The 18,863-nt window shown below is 30.6% G+C and overlaps 2 protein-coding genes across 20 annotated transcripts in view; one reads left to right on the top strand and one right to left on the bottom strand.

Annotated features, from left to right (window-relative positions):
• LOC141451439 (OTU domain-containing protein 7B-like) overlaps positions 1–15,225 on the bottom strand; it is a 22,414-nt gene extending 7,189 nt beyond the window's left edge. Inside the window, exons 1-12 of one of the 19 annotated variants that reach the window (XM_074122825.1) lie at positions 13,155–13,259; positions 11,937–12,156; positions 11,706–11,861; positions 11,414–11,575; positions 10,291–10,519; positions 10,091–10,214; positions 9,689–9,845; positions 8,606–8,775; positions 7,815–8,045; positions 6,642–6,888; positions 4,767–4,803; positions 1,596–4,615 (exon numbers count right to left, since the gene is read on the bottom strand). In XM_074122825.1, coding sequence (XP_073978926.1) covers positions 4,781–4,803; positions 6,642–6,888; positions 7,815–8,045; positions 8,606–8,775; positions 9,689–9,845; positions 10,091–10,214; positions 10,291–10,519; positions 11,414–11,575; positions 11,706–11,861; positions 11,937–12,156; positions 13,155–13,196 — 1,761 coding nt within the window. In that variant the 5' untranslated portion in view covers positions 13,197–13,259 and the 3' untranslated portion in view covers positions 1,596–4,615; positions 4,767–4,780. Of the gene's footprint in view, positions 1–9; positions 6,907–7,814; positions 8,046–8,605; positions 8,776–9,688; positions 9,846–10,090; positions 10,215–10,290; positions 10,520–11,413; positions 11,576–11,705; positions 11,862–11,936; positions 12,157–12,497; positions 12,916–13,154; positions 13,260–13,994; positions 14,213–15,084 lie in introns of those variants that run through there. The other 18 variants (XM_074122828.1, XM_074122822.1, XM_074122823.1 and 15 more) reach the window with 18 other exon arrangements.
• On the top strand, positions 13,210–18,863 carry LTV1 (LTV1 ribosome biogenesis factor). The gene is made up of 10 exons (XM_074122837.1): positions 13,210–13,347; positions 13,779–13,901; positions 14,705–14,839; positions 14,921–15,014; positions 15,112–15,232; positions 16,203–16,374; positions 16,458–16,583; positions 16,658–16,831; positions 16,904–17,128; positions 18,704–18,863. The coding sequence occupies exons 1-10, from the start codon at positions 13,345–13,347 to the stop codon at positions 18,809–18,811; spliced, it is 1,281 nt and encodes a 426-aa protein (XP_073978938.1). The 5' UTR covers positions 13,210–13,344; the 3' UTR covers positions 18,812–18,863.

Genomic DNA, 18,863 nt, shown 5'->3' with positions numbered 1-18,863 from the left:
AAGATCCGATTGAAAATGTATATGTTTCTATTTTTGTAATTGTATGTTTGTATTACAAATATATTATTATTAAAAATATTGTTGTATATATTACTGATAACTGTACAATATTCTCCATTTTTACACCTAAATGGAAAAATAAATTGCCAAAATACACACCAACTCAAAAAACAAATTTAACGAACTGATATTTTTCACTAAGGCAATATGGGCTGTTTTACGTACTTCAGATGTCATCAGATATACATAGATTATAATACAATATAGCCATAATTTCATATATATGAAACTCTGTAAATTTATGGTTACCATACATAAACTTTTAATTTCTCAGTTAAGAATAATTAGTAAATATAAATGAAGAATATGTTTTTTTTATAAATCAACAGTCTAATATAAAAATAAGAATTAATAATCTCTCTAAATTTAGCACATGATTTTTTTTTGTTCTTATCACTCACAGGAACTCCTCTGATTTCAAAAACCTTACTCTTCATTCTCTATTCTATTTTCATTTTTTTAAATAATTTAAAAATAATGATCGATAACTTCTATTAACAAATATTATCATTTAAGTACGCTAATAATTAAACAAACACAACTATTATTTAAATATATAATTTTTAACAATTTAGAATAATTACAAACATTAATTTAATAAAGCAACAGTTCATTTCAAATATTTTTATGATGGACCAAAAAAATCTGATAGAATAATTATGGGAAATCCAAGACTAGCACAAAAATAAGAACGTTGAACACAATAAAATCTAATTAATTTATTTTTTTGTTTTTCTAACTATCCCTAAACATCTACACTACTCTAAAACAAGTGAAACAAAATTCTTAAATATTCAAAACGAAAAAAATGAGAATTAAGTATTGTTCGCTATGGTTTTTTTTTTTTTTAAAGGAAAATTGTGAAATAATATTATTAATTAGAAACACAGTTGAAAAAAAAAAAAAATATTGTACTTTAATAACTAGTTATATGAAAATTTATTTCCAAACAATTTAAATATATTAAAATAATAGGCCTTATTTATTTCATAAAAATTGTTTAAGCAGAGATGGATTTCTCAGGGCATTTCTCTTTTTCTTTTAAACAATATAGCAGCAATAGTCTTTTGTTTTAAAGCATAATATGAACAAATAACTCAGGCAAGAATAAGGCAAATCTCAGATCACGTTTGTTGTTCTTAATGTTAACTGCTGCAATGGTTCTGCATTATCAAAAAACATATGTTAAGGCTGAGGAACTAGAATTTTTTTTTTTTTTAAACTGAAGTACAAACGGGTAGGAAATCGTTAGAGGGTTATTTTTCCATTATTAAATGGTACTTTCCATTACTAAAATTGAACCTTCAAAACAAAGGTATTATTAAAAGCATTTTTCGACCTTTACGGATATGTATATCCGAATCTTACCATGGTAAAGGGAAACCAAGAGAAGTACAAAAACTGTTAAATAGTTTAAAAATAATCTATCAAAACTATGCAAGTAAGAAAAAAACTGGGTTGTAACTAATTGGCCCTATAGTGTGTTTTTACAGCAATAGTATTTATATATGCAAGAAAAATGGCTTGTGACTTACATGAGTTTAATTTCCATTGATTTAGAGATTATTTCCAAAGAATAGTCAAGAGTATTTCACATCCACTTATCAAACTTGTGTCACAAGCTGTAGTGACCAAATTGTGTTCTGTACGTAAACAAATAAGTGCATGCCAAGTCCCTTCATTAATGTGATGAATCAAACTAAACTGATGAAGATGGATTACAATCATTAATATTAACTATTAAATTTAATCCAATAACTTGTATAAATAATTTTAACCGTCCGATGTTTTTGATACAAAAGATAACAGACTTAAAGATAATCGATAACAGTTAATAGACCAAAACTTCACGGAAGAAGAACCAGGAAGCAGCAGATAGATGGCAGTGAAAGGTAGTACATCAATTGCAATAAGAAGAACTGAACGGAATTTCTTGATCAACAATTTTTTGCTTATTATTAGAAAATTAAACGAGGTATTTTCCTCAGTAACAGTACAAATTTGTTTACTTTATATCAAACAAATAATTAACGACCGGTTTCTAATGGTGGAAAACTATTCGGTGATGATGAAAAGTATTTGAAATTTTCTTCATATTAGAATGCTAAAGTATTGGAGCAAGTTCTTAATGCTGTATAAACAAAACTGAAAAAAATGACTCCTGGGAAAACAGAAAAAGGAGATGTCTTCTTAAGGACTGATGTGCGAGAAACAATGACAGGCTTACTAAGGAAAACTGCCTAAATCCAAAAGGTTAGCCCCATATCGGCAATCCATTTCTTGGTTTCTCTGACTGCTCGACAACAACCAGTTTCAATTACTTGGAGTTTTCTTGGAACACCCACCTCAGTAGTGGATTGGTTTCAACATTCATGGGGTTCTTTCATGATCACTTCGAACACTCACAAATCAGTCCAAGATTTTGTTGGAACGAACCTATTACGTAGCGCACAACATTATTATAACAAAATAAAACTTTTACAAATAATTTTTAAAGTTTAAGCATAATGGTTTTATCCAAAATAACCAATTCTGGAGGTGTCTATAACCTTAATGGCACAACACACACACTCCTTTTTTCAATTTAATATGAATTAATATTAATCAGTCATTTTAACCATTAAAGTAACATACAAATAAATTACTTTTTTTTACATAAATATGCAAATAGCTATATCAGTTTTCAATTTTTTACTTAATTAATCACAAGCAAGGAAGGTTTAGGCAGTTTTGATTGGCATATAACGTGCATTGCTATTTCAAAAAAGCTACTAACTGTTCAAAGTTGCCGAAAGATATCTGCTTTATTTTCGAACTTTGAGACTAATAACCGGAGTGTAATAAAAACTTTATGATCCTTACTTGTGAAATATTACGTCCATTATTGTTTTTGTTTTTAATTAATTTAATCTAATACTATAAAATTAGACTGAAAACAAAATATCGTTGATTTTATCAAGCACTGCGGACCTAACCACATTTTCGAAAATAGAATACTGCACTCAAATGTCAACCTTCCCTTTAAATCGTTGCTATTACATTGCACACAAATTTATTTGAAATCTCAAACCTAAATTCTTGCAAATCTATAAAATGTTACTAATTAAGTTTTTAACTTTACTTAAATATGAAAATTTATTGCTGAAATTTATTAAACTGAACGAAATATTAAAAATAACATTTCTCTATTTTTTTTTTCTGCAAATTTTTGTAAAGAAACATTTCATTTTAGAACACTTCGCTCTATCTCAACTCTCAACGAAATGGTAAGCTTCCATAACAACCATTTCATTATCTAAATACAAAAAATAAACATACATATTGACAAATTTTAATAATTTCAAGCAATATAACATCCTTTAAAACTTATTTATAGTAGTATGATAAATATGTATATTTCTCAATATATTTATTATAAACAGAAATATTTGAGCAATTGTTTTTCTATTTTTCGTATTTTATTAAAAATTAGTAACAGGTATTTTGTTAATACTTTTTGTTTTCAGAAAAATTTTATTTTGTTCAGAAATAAGCAACCTTCAGAAAGTTAACATTATAAATAAATATAAAGTTTATAACTTTAAGAAAATTTATTTACGTGATATTAGTTTTAATAAGTATTTTTCAGTATTAACAATATAATATGATTGTTAACAAAACTTTGAATTTAATAACAAACACTAAATGATTTTGTGAATAATGATTGCTGAAGAAAAAGTAATTATTTTGATTATGTGTAAAGTATGAGAAGTAGTGAACAGATTCCTAATTTTGTACCTTTAGAATCTAATTTATTTTTCTAACGTAAGAATTTAGGGTGCTATCAATTCTGAATTAATAAACACCTATATTAATTTAAAACACCATGACTGATTTTTTGTAAGTGCTATATGTAAGTAAACTTGTCACATTTACTGTGTAATTTATACATATAAATAGGTAAAGGCGTATGAATGAAGACTTATTAATTCAGTGGGCAGAGGAAAAAGTGATAGAAGTGGCAGCCATTGAGGAATGCTTGAGGACTGTGCGTTAGAACGCAATGAAGTAAAGACACTCGGGCTTGGAACAGTGATGAAGATTACCATCTTTTCTTGAGGAGCTGGCCGTGACAATTATCATAGAAATCGTGAAATGATTCGCCAAATATTGACGCCACGAAACCGAGAAATGGAAGGAAAAGACAAGTAAGATCAAATGGTAAGAGACTTCCAGGAAGCGAAACTCTTGAGGCATACAGCTGAACCTGGGATCCCGGCGATGGAGTTCAGAGCAATAACCACTACGTTAATTCCCTTCCCTATTCTATTTATAATTAATGTTAAGAATACATGAAGAAACAATGAGAAATCGCACAGACTATTCGAAGATGCCAATATCTCGGAGGGTGTTATAGAACAAATAGAAAGTGCAAGAAAAAAAGTACTCTAAAAATAACGGTATACAAAAGGATCTTCGGGATTGCAGGCACTGAAGTGGTGCGCACAGATGAACAACAGGCAAAATTGGCAGACCCACGGGTAGAGATACAGATCTTGCATTATGACTGCCGGTTCTTGTAATGAATAAATAAATTAAATAAAATTTAGAAATTGTGTAGTCATTTTGCAAACGAATGTTCACCAAGTCAAACAATCTGTTTACTGACGAACATTTTTATTTGCCTTTATTTCAAGAAAATAAAAAATAATATTAAATATCTTTACCCGCAATGTAAACTCTATTTTGAAATCAAATGGTGTCCTGCAACAAATCAAATTGCTTATGAAATTAATAATTTAGTAAATTATTACTAATAACAGAAAGGGCAAAAATAAAAACTAAACTAAATAGTCCGAATATTTCCGATATTAGAAATAAAATAAATTACTATTTAGTTATTTAAGACTAACATTTTCAGGCATAACAATTTACTAAAACATTCTGAATACAACTGAACATTAGATATAAGAAAACTAAACAATCCTAGACATATTTTAAACCATTCATTCCGACAAAAAAAAAATAGTTGTTTTTAACTAAGAAGTGAAATTCCTTTACTTTAAAATACCAAGTAAATAATTTTATTGGAAATATTCGGAGGGTTTCAAGGTGGAAAAACAATTAAATGGTACTCTTATTTGCGTAGATATAGAATATGAAAGAAAAACGTGCTATGCTCGAAAATTTCAAAATCTTCGTTCTTGAATGGAAACAAAATTTTTATATTTTTTTCTCCTGGAAGTTTTTTCCATGAAAAATGAACCCCAAAACATGATAATAGGAAAATTCCAAATTAATTGTGATTTTTCGAAAGTAAGAACACATTCCTCCAAACAATTTGATAGTCTTCTTTTTATTATTTATTAAAGCATTGAACAATTTACGCAATTACTTCCTAAACCTTTTTCTCAGTGCACAGACGGTTTATAGAGAATGTAATTTCATTTCGTACAAAACTTATCACCATTCAGTGAGCTATAAAGCAACTTTGTAGAGAAAATCTATGGTTCTGCTACTGACTGAAATCGAACCAGCAATCTTAATCTTTGCGTTCAATACAAGAGAAGAGACTAAGTGATTAGTACAAAGGTTACGGGTTCGGCTTCAGCTGCAGATCCTTAGAATTTCTCTTCCTTGAAGTCTCTTACTGCTTAATGCTCCAGTATTGCCTAAGAGAAAATATTCGGAGAAGCCGTTAAGTGCCCTGAAAAAGGCTCAGATAGAATGAAATCAAGTATACTGATGCGCCTTAATTAAACAAAATAACTAATTAATTAAAAACATTAATCATAACAAAGAATTTTGTTCTACTTTAAAAAAATCATATCCACGGAAATACTAGTCCTGTTTTCATGATTACTGGGCTAGTTTTTCAAGAAAAAAATATTTCTTTTTATATTTAAAAAAACAATAAAAAGGGTTTTCAGCATTCCATAACCAAGTTGGCATCAATTTGGACACAGAAAGAACAGAGCGCACCTATATGCGACTCTCATATTCTGAATATACGCAAAAAGAGGGGTTAACAATTAGTATTTGATTCATATAACTTACATTCTATTCACTAAATCATAAATTTTTTATCAGTTATCATTTTATTAAATGATACTTATAATATGAACTCTGCTAGAAAACTACTTCAGGGAAAAAATAAATTAGTTTTATATTTTGTACAATATTTTATTACTTTGTAACTAACACTACGTTTAAGTCAGAATGGTGAAGCTTTCTTTAGGGTAACACTAAAACTAGGAAAGATGATATAAAAAAGTGACAGAATTCGTCCTTTTATTTAATTTATAATTCTTGGTAACTTATCACCTTCCTAGTCTTTTTAATTGTTCATTAGGTACTAGTTAATAAAGTTACAGGGTCCTTATGTTTCAATAAATAAGTAAACAACACCTAACAAAAGTTAGAAAAAAAAAATACTCAGAAAACTTCAATACTCAGAAAACTTCATCATTAAGGACTTGTTTATTTGATTAATTCTAAATATATCCAAGGCCCACTGGATAATTAAGATTTTAAAACTTAAAGATGACTACCGATAAGATCATGGTAGCATTTAGAACAATAATTCTGTGTTAAAGGATTACCAAAGAACGCACAGCTGTCCGCTCGACAAGGTTGGCAGGATGCGTCAAGTGCAGGGCTAGCCGACTGATAAAAGGTAGAATTGCATAGATACAATGTGGGATCCGGCCTTAGCGGTGGCTGTTTCACTGGTGTTAATTGGCTGACTCTAGCATGTGACTCTTTGTCAGCTTCCGTGTAGAACTGTGATTTGCCGGAATTGTACCTAGGTCCGCCGCCAGCCATGGACTCTCCTCCGCCAACCGGATCCTATCATATCATCATCGCCTATGTTTGTAGTCCAAAATCATAGATAGTAAATTGGTTAATATTTATGTGTGTACTGTGACTCTAGAGAACATATACGGAACACACACAAACCGAATACCTCAGATAAAGCGCCCAGCAACATTTGTAGTAAAAAAATTTTGAAAATGAAAACATGAAAAGCATTTGAAAGTACCATTTAAAACAAATATCATTTATAACAACCACGAAGATTCTTTTGTTATCTAATATTGAAAATTTTCTAAAGAAATCTTAAAATATTTTATTTAATGAATGAGGTAGTATCAAACGTTATAAGATTTAAACAATGAATCAACTTTCCTACCTCATAGAACACGAACATCAGCATGATAATGTTGATGGTTCAGTTTTGATTTTAATGAAATATAGACCACGGACAATGTACAGTATAGTTAAGCTATGCGAAATATTAAATAGAGAAAAGTAGGTCTCCCTACAGAGGGAAATCGAATCCTCCCAAATAGGAAAACAAGTTTTAATGATAGGATTTAACGTAAGTCAATGGCAGCATCACATCCGACTTTCCTATACGTTACAAACGTAAATAATGAACTGGTTAAGTCTCTACCAACTTTGCCAACGAAAGGCACCAACTTTCCAGGACTGACATCCCGTTTGGTTACGTAATACTGTTTTTAGTTTTGATTTTTACATTTTATAACTAAAAGACAGTTTCTATTGCAACCTGATATATAGAATCTGCGTTTTTATGTTCCCTAGAGATGTGTGAGTAATCTCTTTGTTACTGTGTACAAAGTAACTATGGTCAAAGTGTAAATTAAAGCTTTTAACATGTATGCACCACCACCAAGAAAAAAAATGGTGTACAATTTTGAAGAAAAAATTCATTTAGAGTGAATTTAAAAAAAAATTAATTAATTATTTACCTTTTTGTTGTCCTTCTGTTGTTGGAATCTTTGTCGCGCAGTTTCCAGATAATTTTTTATCATGGCATCATGGTATTCGTGTCGTTTATCTATATGTAGTATAGCACATAGAACGGATTTTGCTTGACGTTGAGAATTACTTCGTGTAAGTTTCAGCCTTAATTTCTGTCCAACTGTCTTTCCAAAGCTTCCAAATTTACCATTTTTTCCGTCATCCGAAGACACCATTGACTAAGTACAAATAAGCTATTAAGGTTATGTTTACAAATCAAATGCTGCTAAAAGAAATTACGCTTGATGAAATTTTATCTGCTATGGCCAAATAAGATTCTCTAGCTCAAGGCAATTGCAATAAAACCTTATAATTCAAGGTCGGACGATTTAAAGGATCGTCAAGTATTACAGTATCGAGTAAAAATTGTCGTTTATCGCAAAACACTAAATTTATAACTTTTATATTTATCGCCACAGTAGCCTCGTTTATTATCTGTGGCTGGAGCTTTTTTCAGAGCAGTTCCGGGCTTTCGATCTGTATTCTCTGAACAGAACAACTATCCGTCACCGGACAGCGAGCTGTAAGAAGCTCGTAAGAAGAGAAAATCTAAGGGCCAGCAGTTCGCTTTGTGATCTCCGCGTTGGAATCCTGGAATCCAGAATTCGCTAACCACAGTTAATCCCTTCCTTTTATAGTTTGCGATTAATTGGGAAACTATTGGTCATATTTAAAAAAATTAATTGATCAAAATTATGAACGAAATTTAAAAAAAATAATAAAACAGAATTATACATACACTTGGTTCTATCCTGATTAGGTCCAAATAAGTAGTTAGAAGATCAATATTCTGGCAGTAGGTTAGATCGTGAGATTCGGCCATATTTCCATTGGTTCCTGGATCGACACTAAATTGAATTGGCAAGAGATCTCCAGCCATATCAGTAAGTGGTATTGCTGACGCCAAATCTTTTAAAAGAAAAAACAGAGGTCAAAATTATTAATAACATCATTAATAATATCCACAATAGAACTCTATTCCACTTCCAATTAGAGGATAAATCCTAACGGAGCAAAATCCTAACAAAATTAGGATGCAAAATTAAGAACTTAAAGATGTAAATATTAAGGTATCTTTCAGATTCCCAATAGCTAACGTTTGGAGGAATCAATGGTTAGAAGTATCTGCACCAATAAAAAGAAATTATACGATCTACCCGTAAACTATCTGTGCCCTAAACCTTCTCTGGAAAACAAATTACTATGTAGTCAAAAAGAAATTTGATCCTTACTTTAAGAAAAATGATGATTGCTAAAGGAACATAATACATGTAATTATCTCAAAGGTACAAGTACCTGCTGCAGTAGGCTGTAGAAAAAATTACCATTAAAGTCTCTCTTGAGTCAGAAATTACAATATAAGAGTTGCAAAAATTCTGAAAAGAGTGAGCGTTTAAAACAGTATCCCTCACGAGATATGTGGTTGCTGAAATGGTGCTACATAAAAAGCACAGAAGGTTGGTAATCCAATAGTTTTCTGGTACACTGAGGAAATAAGAATAGAACATTTAGGTAACAAGATGCGCGGATGCAATGAAGAATGAGAAGGTCTCAGAATGAAAAGTGCTTAATCGAGAAGAGAGAGGGAGAATGGGAGATCGTAAGAAGGGACCAAAGGTCTTAAAATCCTCGAAAAATTAATACTAAAATGTATTATTGAAATAAAATAAAACTGGTATGCGAAATTCTTACGGAATCGGCTACATTGGACTAATTAAAAACAATTGGTCGCCCCGATCTTCGCAATTGACTCTATATTTTTGTCTAAAAAAGTAGAACAGTAAACTATAAATTGATTTGATATAACATTGAACTAACTTACTTGCTGGATTAGAAGTCTCCATTGATACCAGTGCAGAAAAATGTCCTCCATCATACGCCAACAAAAGCGGGGAACGATGACATTCCGATGGTATACACTCCAGTGGTAGATAAATTCCACCAAATGGTATAGGTGCTAGGTCATCGCCATTTAGATCCTACAGCAAGTAAATGTGCAATTTTTTGTTTATTCTTAATGTTTATTTAATTGAGGATACCAGTACTTTAGAGTACTACTAAACTCTGAACCTGTTTTAAATCCATAAATAACCCAATCACAAAAGTAATGAAGGTAAGCAAAACAGAAAGTTAAAGATACCAACTTAAAGATTCATCAAGTAACTCAAAATTTACATTATGTAATACTGCACAAATAAATGTAAATTTCTTACTTATATATTACCTTTAAAACTGTGTCAGCGACAACTATAATCGGCCTTTTAATTACGTGAGCCAAGGCCAATACATGAATTTCTTCTAAACTTTCGTAGATATTTCCAGCTGTCCCTTCTGTTCCATGTTCACTACTTAAAAAAAAAAAAATACAAAAATCTTTGAATAAGAATAGTGGACGAGGAGAAGATAAAAGTTTCGTAGCTATACCTTTGAACAGACAATCTTCTCAATCTAGGTTCTGAGGATGCCATATTAACTATTGCGTTCCATTCCTGTCTCCATTCTACTTCGGAATATACTAGTCCAGCCTGGGCATTTAACTGATCCTGTTGTCTTCGCCAACGCCTCCATAAAGCTTCCCGACGTGGTGATTGGGTCAGATAACTATGAAGAGTCTTACGGAGAGTTAAGAGACGATCATGGAACCCCCACATACCTATTGTTGTTATATAAAAAAAAAACTTTATTTTGAGTTAAAACATTAAAATTATCACCCCCCCCCCCCAAAAGACAGGTAGAATTTAATGATTTATAAACATTGGAGAACTTAAAAACGTGGAATCTGTTCCTACTCGTACCTCTAATATACAGCCCTTACCACCCAAAAACCTTAGGACAACCCCCAAAAGCAAAACCTCACTGTCTGCCTGCATTATCGAGAAATATCTCTATGTTTCTCTATCTTGGTTGGAAGACTGGCTAATAATCAACTTTAGCAGAACACATAATTGCATCTTAGTAAGTGAAAGAAGAAACTACTCGCCACCCTGGCTGACCTCTTTCATAATCCTTTTGTACATAATTCGCTTATCTTTCTCTCAAACCAAAACATGTATAAATATAAGTGGAAAGCATTGTCAGTAGAGCTCGATTTAAAAATTTCCCACTTGGATGTATCTACAGCGTTCTTAAATAGTGAATTAAAGTTAATTAATGGTGAATAATACTAACAGTATTTTTTAAAGTATAAAACATTCTTTACTATTCAGAGCGAATAGTTTGGGTCAGAAAATACACATAATTTATACAAAACTTCTCTCTCTCAATTCATCCCAAGCGATTTCTTGGGACTTGTCATCGTTAAAAAAGTAGTTTAAAAGACACGTTTTCAATATAAAATAAAACTTAATGATGAACTGAAGCGAGAGCCAATCTTTTCGATAACTTCTTTGAAAAATTAAAAGGCTTCATTAAAAAGGTATCACTTTGAACAGGATATTTTGTAAAAATTCCGTCGGTTTTGCTTATTATTTACAAAGATGTTAAAATTCAGTTATTTACACTAGTTCAAAATTAAACGTAAGAATAATCAAATGAAAAACCTATTTACCTAATGAAGCTGCATGTAGAAGACAGTTTCCATCACCTGACGTTGAAAGCGGCCACAATCTTTGACAGTAAGAGGTCCACCAATTAAGTCTATTTGCCTGTTCTAATGAATCTTGTGTTGATATCGCTATTAGATCTTTTACCAGGAATTTTCGGAACTCGTCTACAACAAAGTGTCAAAAATAATTGAAATTGTACTAAAAACAAATTTAAAAATTAAATTCTTTAATAATTAAGAAAATAGTTTAAATGAATAAATCAAGAATACATTAAAGAACTACTCTGAAAGATACCTGGATAGCAGTTTATATCTGGTAAAGTGAATGTATGAATTGGAGTCTCTATACAATATTCTTGTTCACAGGAATCATTTAGAATTTCAGACCTTGCTTGTGACACTAGATTCACATTATCTGTTGCCCTTGAAATTCCTCGATTTAGCTTTTTATCTGTAACAACAGCGGAATTCACAGAATGTAAAATCAATTCTAGGTCTACATTTTTTTAAGGAAAAGAATACGTACTTTCGAAATCAGTATGTTTCTTCTTGTGTTCAGGTGTACAAAAACCATCATTTGAGGAAGCACTTGTGCGTGGGGTAGAACTTGTCACGCGGTAAGTGTTTGTTGGTGAAGTAGATATGTTATATTGGCTGGATACCTGTATATTTGGCAATATATTCCCATTTGCTTCATCTTCAATCATTGTATACCGACAATAACTTTGAGAGTCTCTTCTCCTAACCTAGATCGAACGTTTATTAATTATGAAGATATTAAAGAGCAAACAAAAAATAATATAGAAAAACTGTAATACAACAAACTCTCTTAAAGCTGAGACAATTACTTTTTAATGCAGAGAAACTATGAAATTTAAGCGCAATTAATATTCTGTATTAATAATAAATGAAATCACTTTACTTATCAACTTTACAGTTACATTTCATCATTTTTAGAACAATTTAAACCAAATAGCCCATTAATATTTCGCATTAACACAAATAATATTATTAAACGAAAATTGCAAGTCTTTCTCAGATTTTACTTGAATGTTATTTTCCAACTAAAATTAAAAAATAAACTCACTTTGCAATACTATATATAATCACTTTTTTATTTTTAATTATCGAAGAAGTGATGAAAATGTGCACTATTTTTTAGAAAAAATAATTAGAAACTAAAACTACATATATTTCTTTAATTGAGAAACCACTTACTTCTGGCAGATAACTTTAAAACTAGAAACAGACAACGATTTAAACGAAATTTAATCACATTATAAACTAATAAACAAACTAGGATCAGCTGGCGTCAATAGTAGACATGGGCGTAAAAAACGCTTCAGCCTCTATAATATGTGCGCAATTCCAATGATACACTATTAATTGTCTAAATTAATTCATATGTCCACAATGTAAATATCTATGAATTTATAAAGAAATAAAAGAATAATGTAGATATAACATAAGCCTGTTCTAAAATGATCAACAACCAACCAGTAGATATTAGTTTACTTTTGCTTTAATTAGTAACTACGATTTAAAATACGTATTTTAATTAATTAATTAACTCTGAATTAATTTTTATGAAATATCAAAGTTCATTTACTTTGTTTAGTTTCTAAACTCAGTAAATAAGGATTGCAAATAATTCACATTTCTAAATGGTAATAATAAAATGTCATATTCGGAAATATATATCTTGCTTTGAACAATAGAAAAGCATAAAAAATTAAGACATTACCCAAAATCTATAACTATGTTGGCTGGTTGATATTAAATTCATAATATACGTATCAAAGCGCTGAAGAGAATACTAATTCAATCAAACCTAAGTGGTAACATCACTTTAACCTTCCCTACTCGCAAGGTGTTGTGTATAGCAGTAATTAAAAAAAAATTAATTTGTTCCTTCTGAAAACTTATTTTCAAAGATGGTAAGATTTTGTAAATATTCTAAAATCTCTTAATTAAATTCACAGAATAGTATTGGCATTTAGAATCTTGTCATTCACACATGTAATCATGAAACTATATACTTATTCTATCACGTTTTCTTGATCTTTTTTCGTCACGATTGATTATGTATAAATGTGGTTAATCAGGGTGCTAAATCTTTTTTTACTGAGTAGGCGATGTCTGCCCTGAGAAACACTAAACTATGGTTTACCTCTTAGAAGTTTAGTCGGCTTAGAGAAACAATAATAACTTAAAGTATGAAAATGAAAATAAACATGAAAAACGGACTATGCCTGTTAAAATTCTTGATAATACCAAATTAAATCTTTATCACTATAAAATTAACCTTTAACTGTAAATTTTATTAACTAGTCCAAAACATTAAAATTTCATCTTTTATGTTCTTTAGGGAAAGAAAAAGAAGTTCATTGACAAAAAGAATGCTATAACATTTCGATTGGTGCATAGAAGTCAACGAGATCCCTTAATCACTGATGACAAAGCACCACAGCATGTTTTACAACAAATTCGTGTAAGTACAATAAGATTGAAAGTATCAGCTTAAGAAAAAAAGTATGTTCATTTTCATTTTTGATGAATTAATCTGAAAAAATGCAAAACTTACTGATTGTGTCATTGAGCCCAAGTTCAGTGAGATCTGTTTCAACGGGAGACAAGAAGTAGCTCCCAAATTTCTGGATTTTTTTCATCTCCTTTTGGCGATAGGTGGCATAATCGGTATTCATCCGAGAAGAAATCTCTTCCCAATATTGGCTCCCCTATACGGACAATCTCAAATTGTGCTCATCAATGCTGCACACCACCTGCAGTCTATTGACAGGTCTTCGTAAACCGAAACAAGTTTCGATATAGTAAAGTCTCATTGTAAGCCAATAAATATCGCGGAGGATTTTTAAACAAGTTATGCAGCCTAAATTTTGAACTATAGAAATTATCTAGAAAAGAATTATTTATTATCACTCAGTCTGATTCAGATCTTACGCTGTTATTTTCTCTCTCCATAATGCGTTTCAGAATTCTCAGTAGTATACTTGGAGCACAATGTCTCAAATGCCCAATACATCGATATCGTCCGCCTAAGATTTTTGTATGTCTACTTAAAATACACTAACAAAACAAAAAATTGATGAAATAGGAGTTATTACTCCTCTCCTATTGGAGAGGTAAATTAAAAAGAGAAGCAAACAAAACAGAAGTAATGAGAATTTTAAATCGGCATCTCAGTTTTCAAAAGAGACTTTTTATGCATATCCTAAAGTATTTATCTTTAGGAATTAAAAGCTTTTATTTTGTTGTATACAAATTTTTACTCAGGATGAAAGAAAAGATGAATTAGAAAAATACGGAATTTATTATGATGACGACTATGATTATCTCCAACATTTGAAGGAGAAGAGTTCAGAGGTTGAAATGATTGAAGTGCCAACTAAAATTGTGAACAAAGAAAAGGTAAAAACTGTTTAAATATGACATATATTGTTATTAAATTTTGTTATCAATCTGAAACATAGTTACTTAATTTTAATTTAGAAAAGTTCAGGAAAGTTGGCTTTACCCTCATCAGTGTTTGCCTCGGAATGTGAAGAAAAGGTGGGTTTATTAAATAAAGCGGCTCCAAAATCAGGTAATTTGTTAAATTTTGTTCTCTTTTTAAACTTTATAAAAATGTTTAAAAAATATTTAATTTCTCTAACCAAGAGTAAATTTTGCTGTTTATTAAGGTCTTCAGTTAGATCTTGATCCAGACATAGTTGCAGCTATGGATGAAGATTTTGACTATTCTGATCCAGAAAATATGTTAGATGATGACTTTGTATTACTCGCTAATGCCACTCCTGAAGGGTAAAGAAACATTTGATTAATGTTTGGTTAAATTGATTGATAAAATATTAAGTAAAGACATTATTAAATTATTATTTAGTTTTTAAATTCGAGCAAAACTATTTTTCAGGGTTTTAAATCCCTGGTTTGTTTAAAATCCCTTTGAAGAAAATATAAATCTGGAAGTCAAGAACTGAATTCAAAAAATTCTCATTGCAAAAACACTTTTGCAGATGTATTAGGTTCTAGTAAATTGATCACAAGATCGATTTTTTTTTTTTTTGAGATTGCTGAAAATCACAACGTATGGCAGTTATTTTCTTATTGATGTTGTTTCAGGAACGGTTGATGTTTGACTATCACATCTTTGTTTTGAGAGGTTCTCAAACGACTGTGGCGTGCGATTATTATTATTGAGTAATCGAAAGCTAAAGTGTACTCCGAAATTGTCTTTCGCGAGTAATTAAAAAACCCTCAATAAGACCCAAATGAAGTCTTAACGTACCTCAGTTTGGGTTGTTCCTAAGAAGTCAAAATGATTTAAATTTAAAATTGTTATTACCGAATAGAATAACATTTTGTATCGTTCAATGTTTTGTCTAGACTACATTCGACATCTTGCCTCTAAATTTCAAAGGAGTACTAACACATACGTAGCCATAATATATGTTATAGGTCGCAGTGGATTTTGTTTTATGGTCGCACCCTATAAAATCTACAATCGTTCACATTTTATATCAACATTTTATTTTCTTATTAATGTTTCATGATGAGATGATTACTCCACGAGTATATGTTTTTGAAATTGCACCTTTACGTCTGATTTTATTTTGTATCCTTAATGTTCGCAACTTTTTTATAATAACATTACCTTCAAAAACAAATAATAAGTCTGCATATCCGAGACAACCTTAATGTTTTAATCTATCGATATTCCAAATCTCGAATTATTTTCCCCATTTTAAATTTTAAATTAATTGTCATTCTTCAGTTCTGAGAATGAAGAAGATTACACTGATGACGACAGTGATGTAGATGATGATGAAGAAGAAGATAGATTCGACATGGAAGAAACAAAATCTCGATTTACTGAATATTCAATGACCAGCTCTGTCATTCGAAGAAATGAACAACTAACCATGCTTGATGGACGATTTGAAGAGGTAAATTAAAATTGTTAAATTATGATTTTTCTGTAGCTAAGAAAAGATTTGCAAACCTCTCTTAATTTGTGATTTGTTCTCAGATGTTTTCCCAATATGATGATAATGAGATTGGTGCATTAGATTGTGAAGAAATAGAAGGTGATCTAGACAGCAAAGATAAAATGTTAGAAAATATAATAGAACAGTACGAAACCACTCATGTAAAGGTAGTACTTGAGAAAAAAGGTATCTAGTGTTAATTTTATGACTTTTTGTCTAAATCTGAAAGTTTCGTTCACAGGAACCTTTAAAATTAGAACCTACAGTAATGCCAGATTTTAGTGAATCATCGGATAGTGACAGTGAAAATAGTGTAGTGGAAGTTAAGGAGAAAGAGAAATGGGATTGTGAATCAATACTCTCTACCTATTCAACCTTATACAATCATCCAAAATTGATTGATGCGCCATCTTCAGTGAGTACTATGAGTTTATTTCGCTGTATTATGTTTATTTTACATTTAATAAAGTTATTATTATTTTTGCAGAATCGAATAAAAGTTAGCGGAAAAACAGGTATTCCAATCACGAAGGAGAAATTAACAGCCACAGCTTTAGCAAAGCTGGATGGAAGATCAACGGAAGGTAGTAAAAATAAAGCGACAGGTCCCGGTTCTTTAGCTTCTGCTGTTTCTTATTTATCTATTAGACCTAAAGGGGAAACACCACGAGACAGATTAGCCCGAAAAACTGCTTTTAAACAACATAAAAAGGTATGTTTTGATTAGGTGTTGAGTTGATTGTACTGTAAAATGTCTTAAAATCACCCTTATCAAAATAATTAGTACTCTATTATCATTATTCATACTATTGGCGTAGTCCTAAAACCGAAAGTCTCTTTGGATCTCTCCTGCGTGTGAAGAATTAAACTTGGATGAAGCTTTTATGTCGGAAAAGTAAAAAATGTCAGGATCTTGCGCTAGACCTACTGAACCTGAACCTTTCTACTGCTCCTCGGAAAAAGCTGCTTTGAATCCTCATAATTGATATTTACCCTGTTCCGCAGAAGTGTTGAGGTTACTCCGTGGATTCAGTTTAAAAGACCATGAATCTCAGCTGATAGAAAATTAGCCTATGAAGGATACATCTTTTAGTCACACAATATTGTTTTGTGGAATGTGTCTACTTAGTAAACTGCAGCAGGGCGGCTGAATCACCGTCCCCATTTACTCAAGATGGTTTAAAGCTCTCTTTTCTCCCGATTCTATTTTTCTTTCAACATAAGACGGTGGTGTTATACGGTACATTAAACTAAGAGCATTGGTCAGCTTGAATTATATAGTGGAGAGGAATATGTGGGTCTACTCTTACTTTTTGCTAATAATATCTTTTTCTACTTTCAAAAAAAAAACTTCTAAATGTTAATTGGTTTGTTAATTTGTTACTGATACATTCTTAATTACTTTAGGGACTTGTTAATTGAGAATCTTGGTAAATTTCTTAAAAGAAGCGCCTTCCAATCAACGTGTTCATTCTTGTGTGATGTAAAATCCTCGTTTAGCAGAACATTGGAAAACCATCATTTAATTAATTCTTTATATACTTAGTTATATACCTTTATATATCCTTCATATACTCCCTTAATCCTTTATATACTTAGTTAATTATTATTTTCTTTTTTGTCAGAAAAATGTTAAAAATAAGGCTTTTGTCTGTAGTAAGTGCATATTCCTTATCCTTTAAATTTTTTCCGATTATTCATGCTTATTGTTAACTTAGAAATGTTGCCTTAATTCCTCATTTCATATTTCGTTTGTAGTAATTTTACTTTTTTTGAGTGTAAAGTCAGTATCTATGTTATAGGCCCCTCTAATTGTTAGGTCATAATTTTACTTTAATAATAATAATAATGGAGTGAAAGATATAAGATTTTGTCCTCTTACATTATTTCTTTAAATTACCGTGGATGGTTTTGCATTTTCTCAGTAGAGAATCAGAAAGCAGTAAATGATCGGATGGCGTTGAAAGCAGTATATATTCATTATAGATATGAAACAGTTGTTGACAGAGCTAGTAAGTGAGAAAATAGTCAAAGCTCCCTCAAATGATACGTCTTTACAACTTTATCATGTTAGATCTACTAAGAATAGTTGTGTTAGGTCACTTATCTCTAACTTTTATTTAAACATATTGTGATAATAAATGAATCGAAATCCGCACATTAAAGAAAGTTTAAGGATAAAGTTTATTTTCCTAATCATCCATTTCCCCAAAAAATAAATTGCAAGTTGTCCGTTTATTGTTAAAAAATTATTTATCGATTAGGAATTAATAAATTAATTTTTTAGGAAAGAAGAGTAGAACGTAAATTAAATACTGAAGCGTTTAAGGAGGAAAAGAAGCGACTGGAGAAGATGATGGCACACAATAAAAGTAAATTTCAAGTACCAATCTGAATTGTTTGTTATTTATATTTTTATAAATAAATATTTTATTGTAAATATGTAA

Source organism: Rhodnius prolixus, unplaced genomic scaffold (assembly GCF_049639745.1).
Source record: "Rhodnius prolixus isolate KJV_2025 unplaced genomic scaffold, Rpr scaffold_8, whole genome shotgun sequence".
Taxonomy (NCBI): Eukaryota; Metazoa; Arthropoda; class Insecta; order Hemiptera; family Reduviidae; genus Rhodnius; species Rhodnius prolixus.
This window is presented reverse-complemented; position numbering and strand designations above follow the sequence as displayed.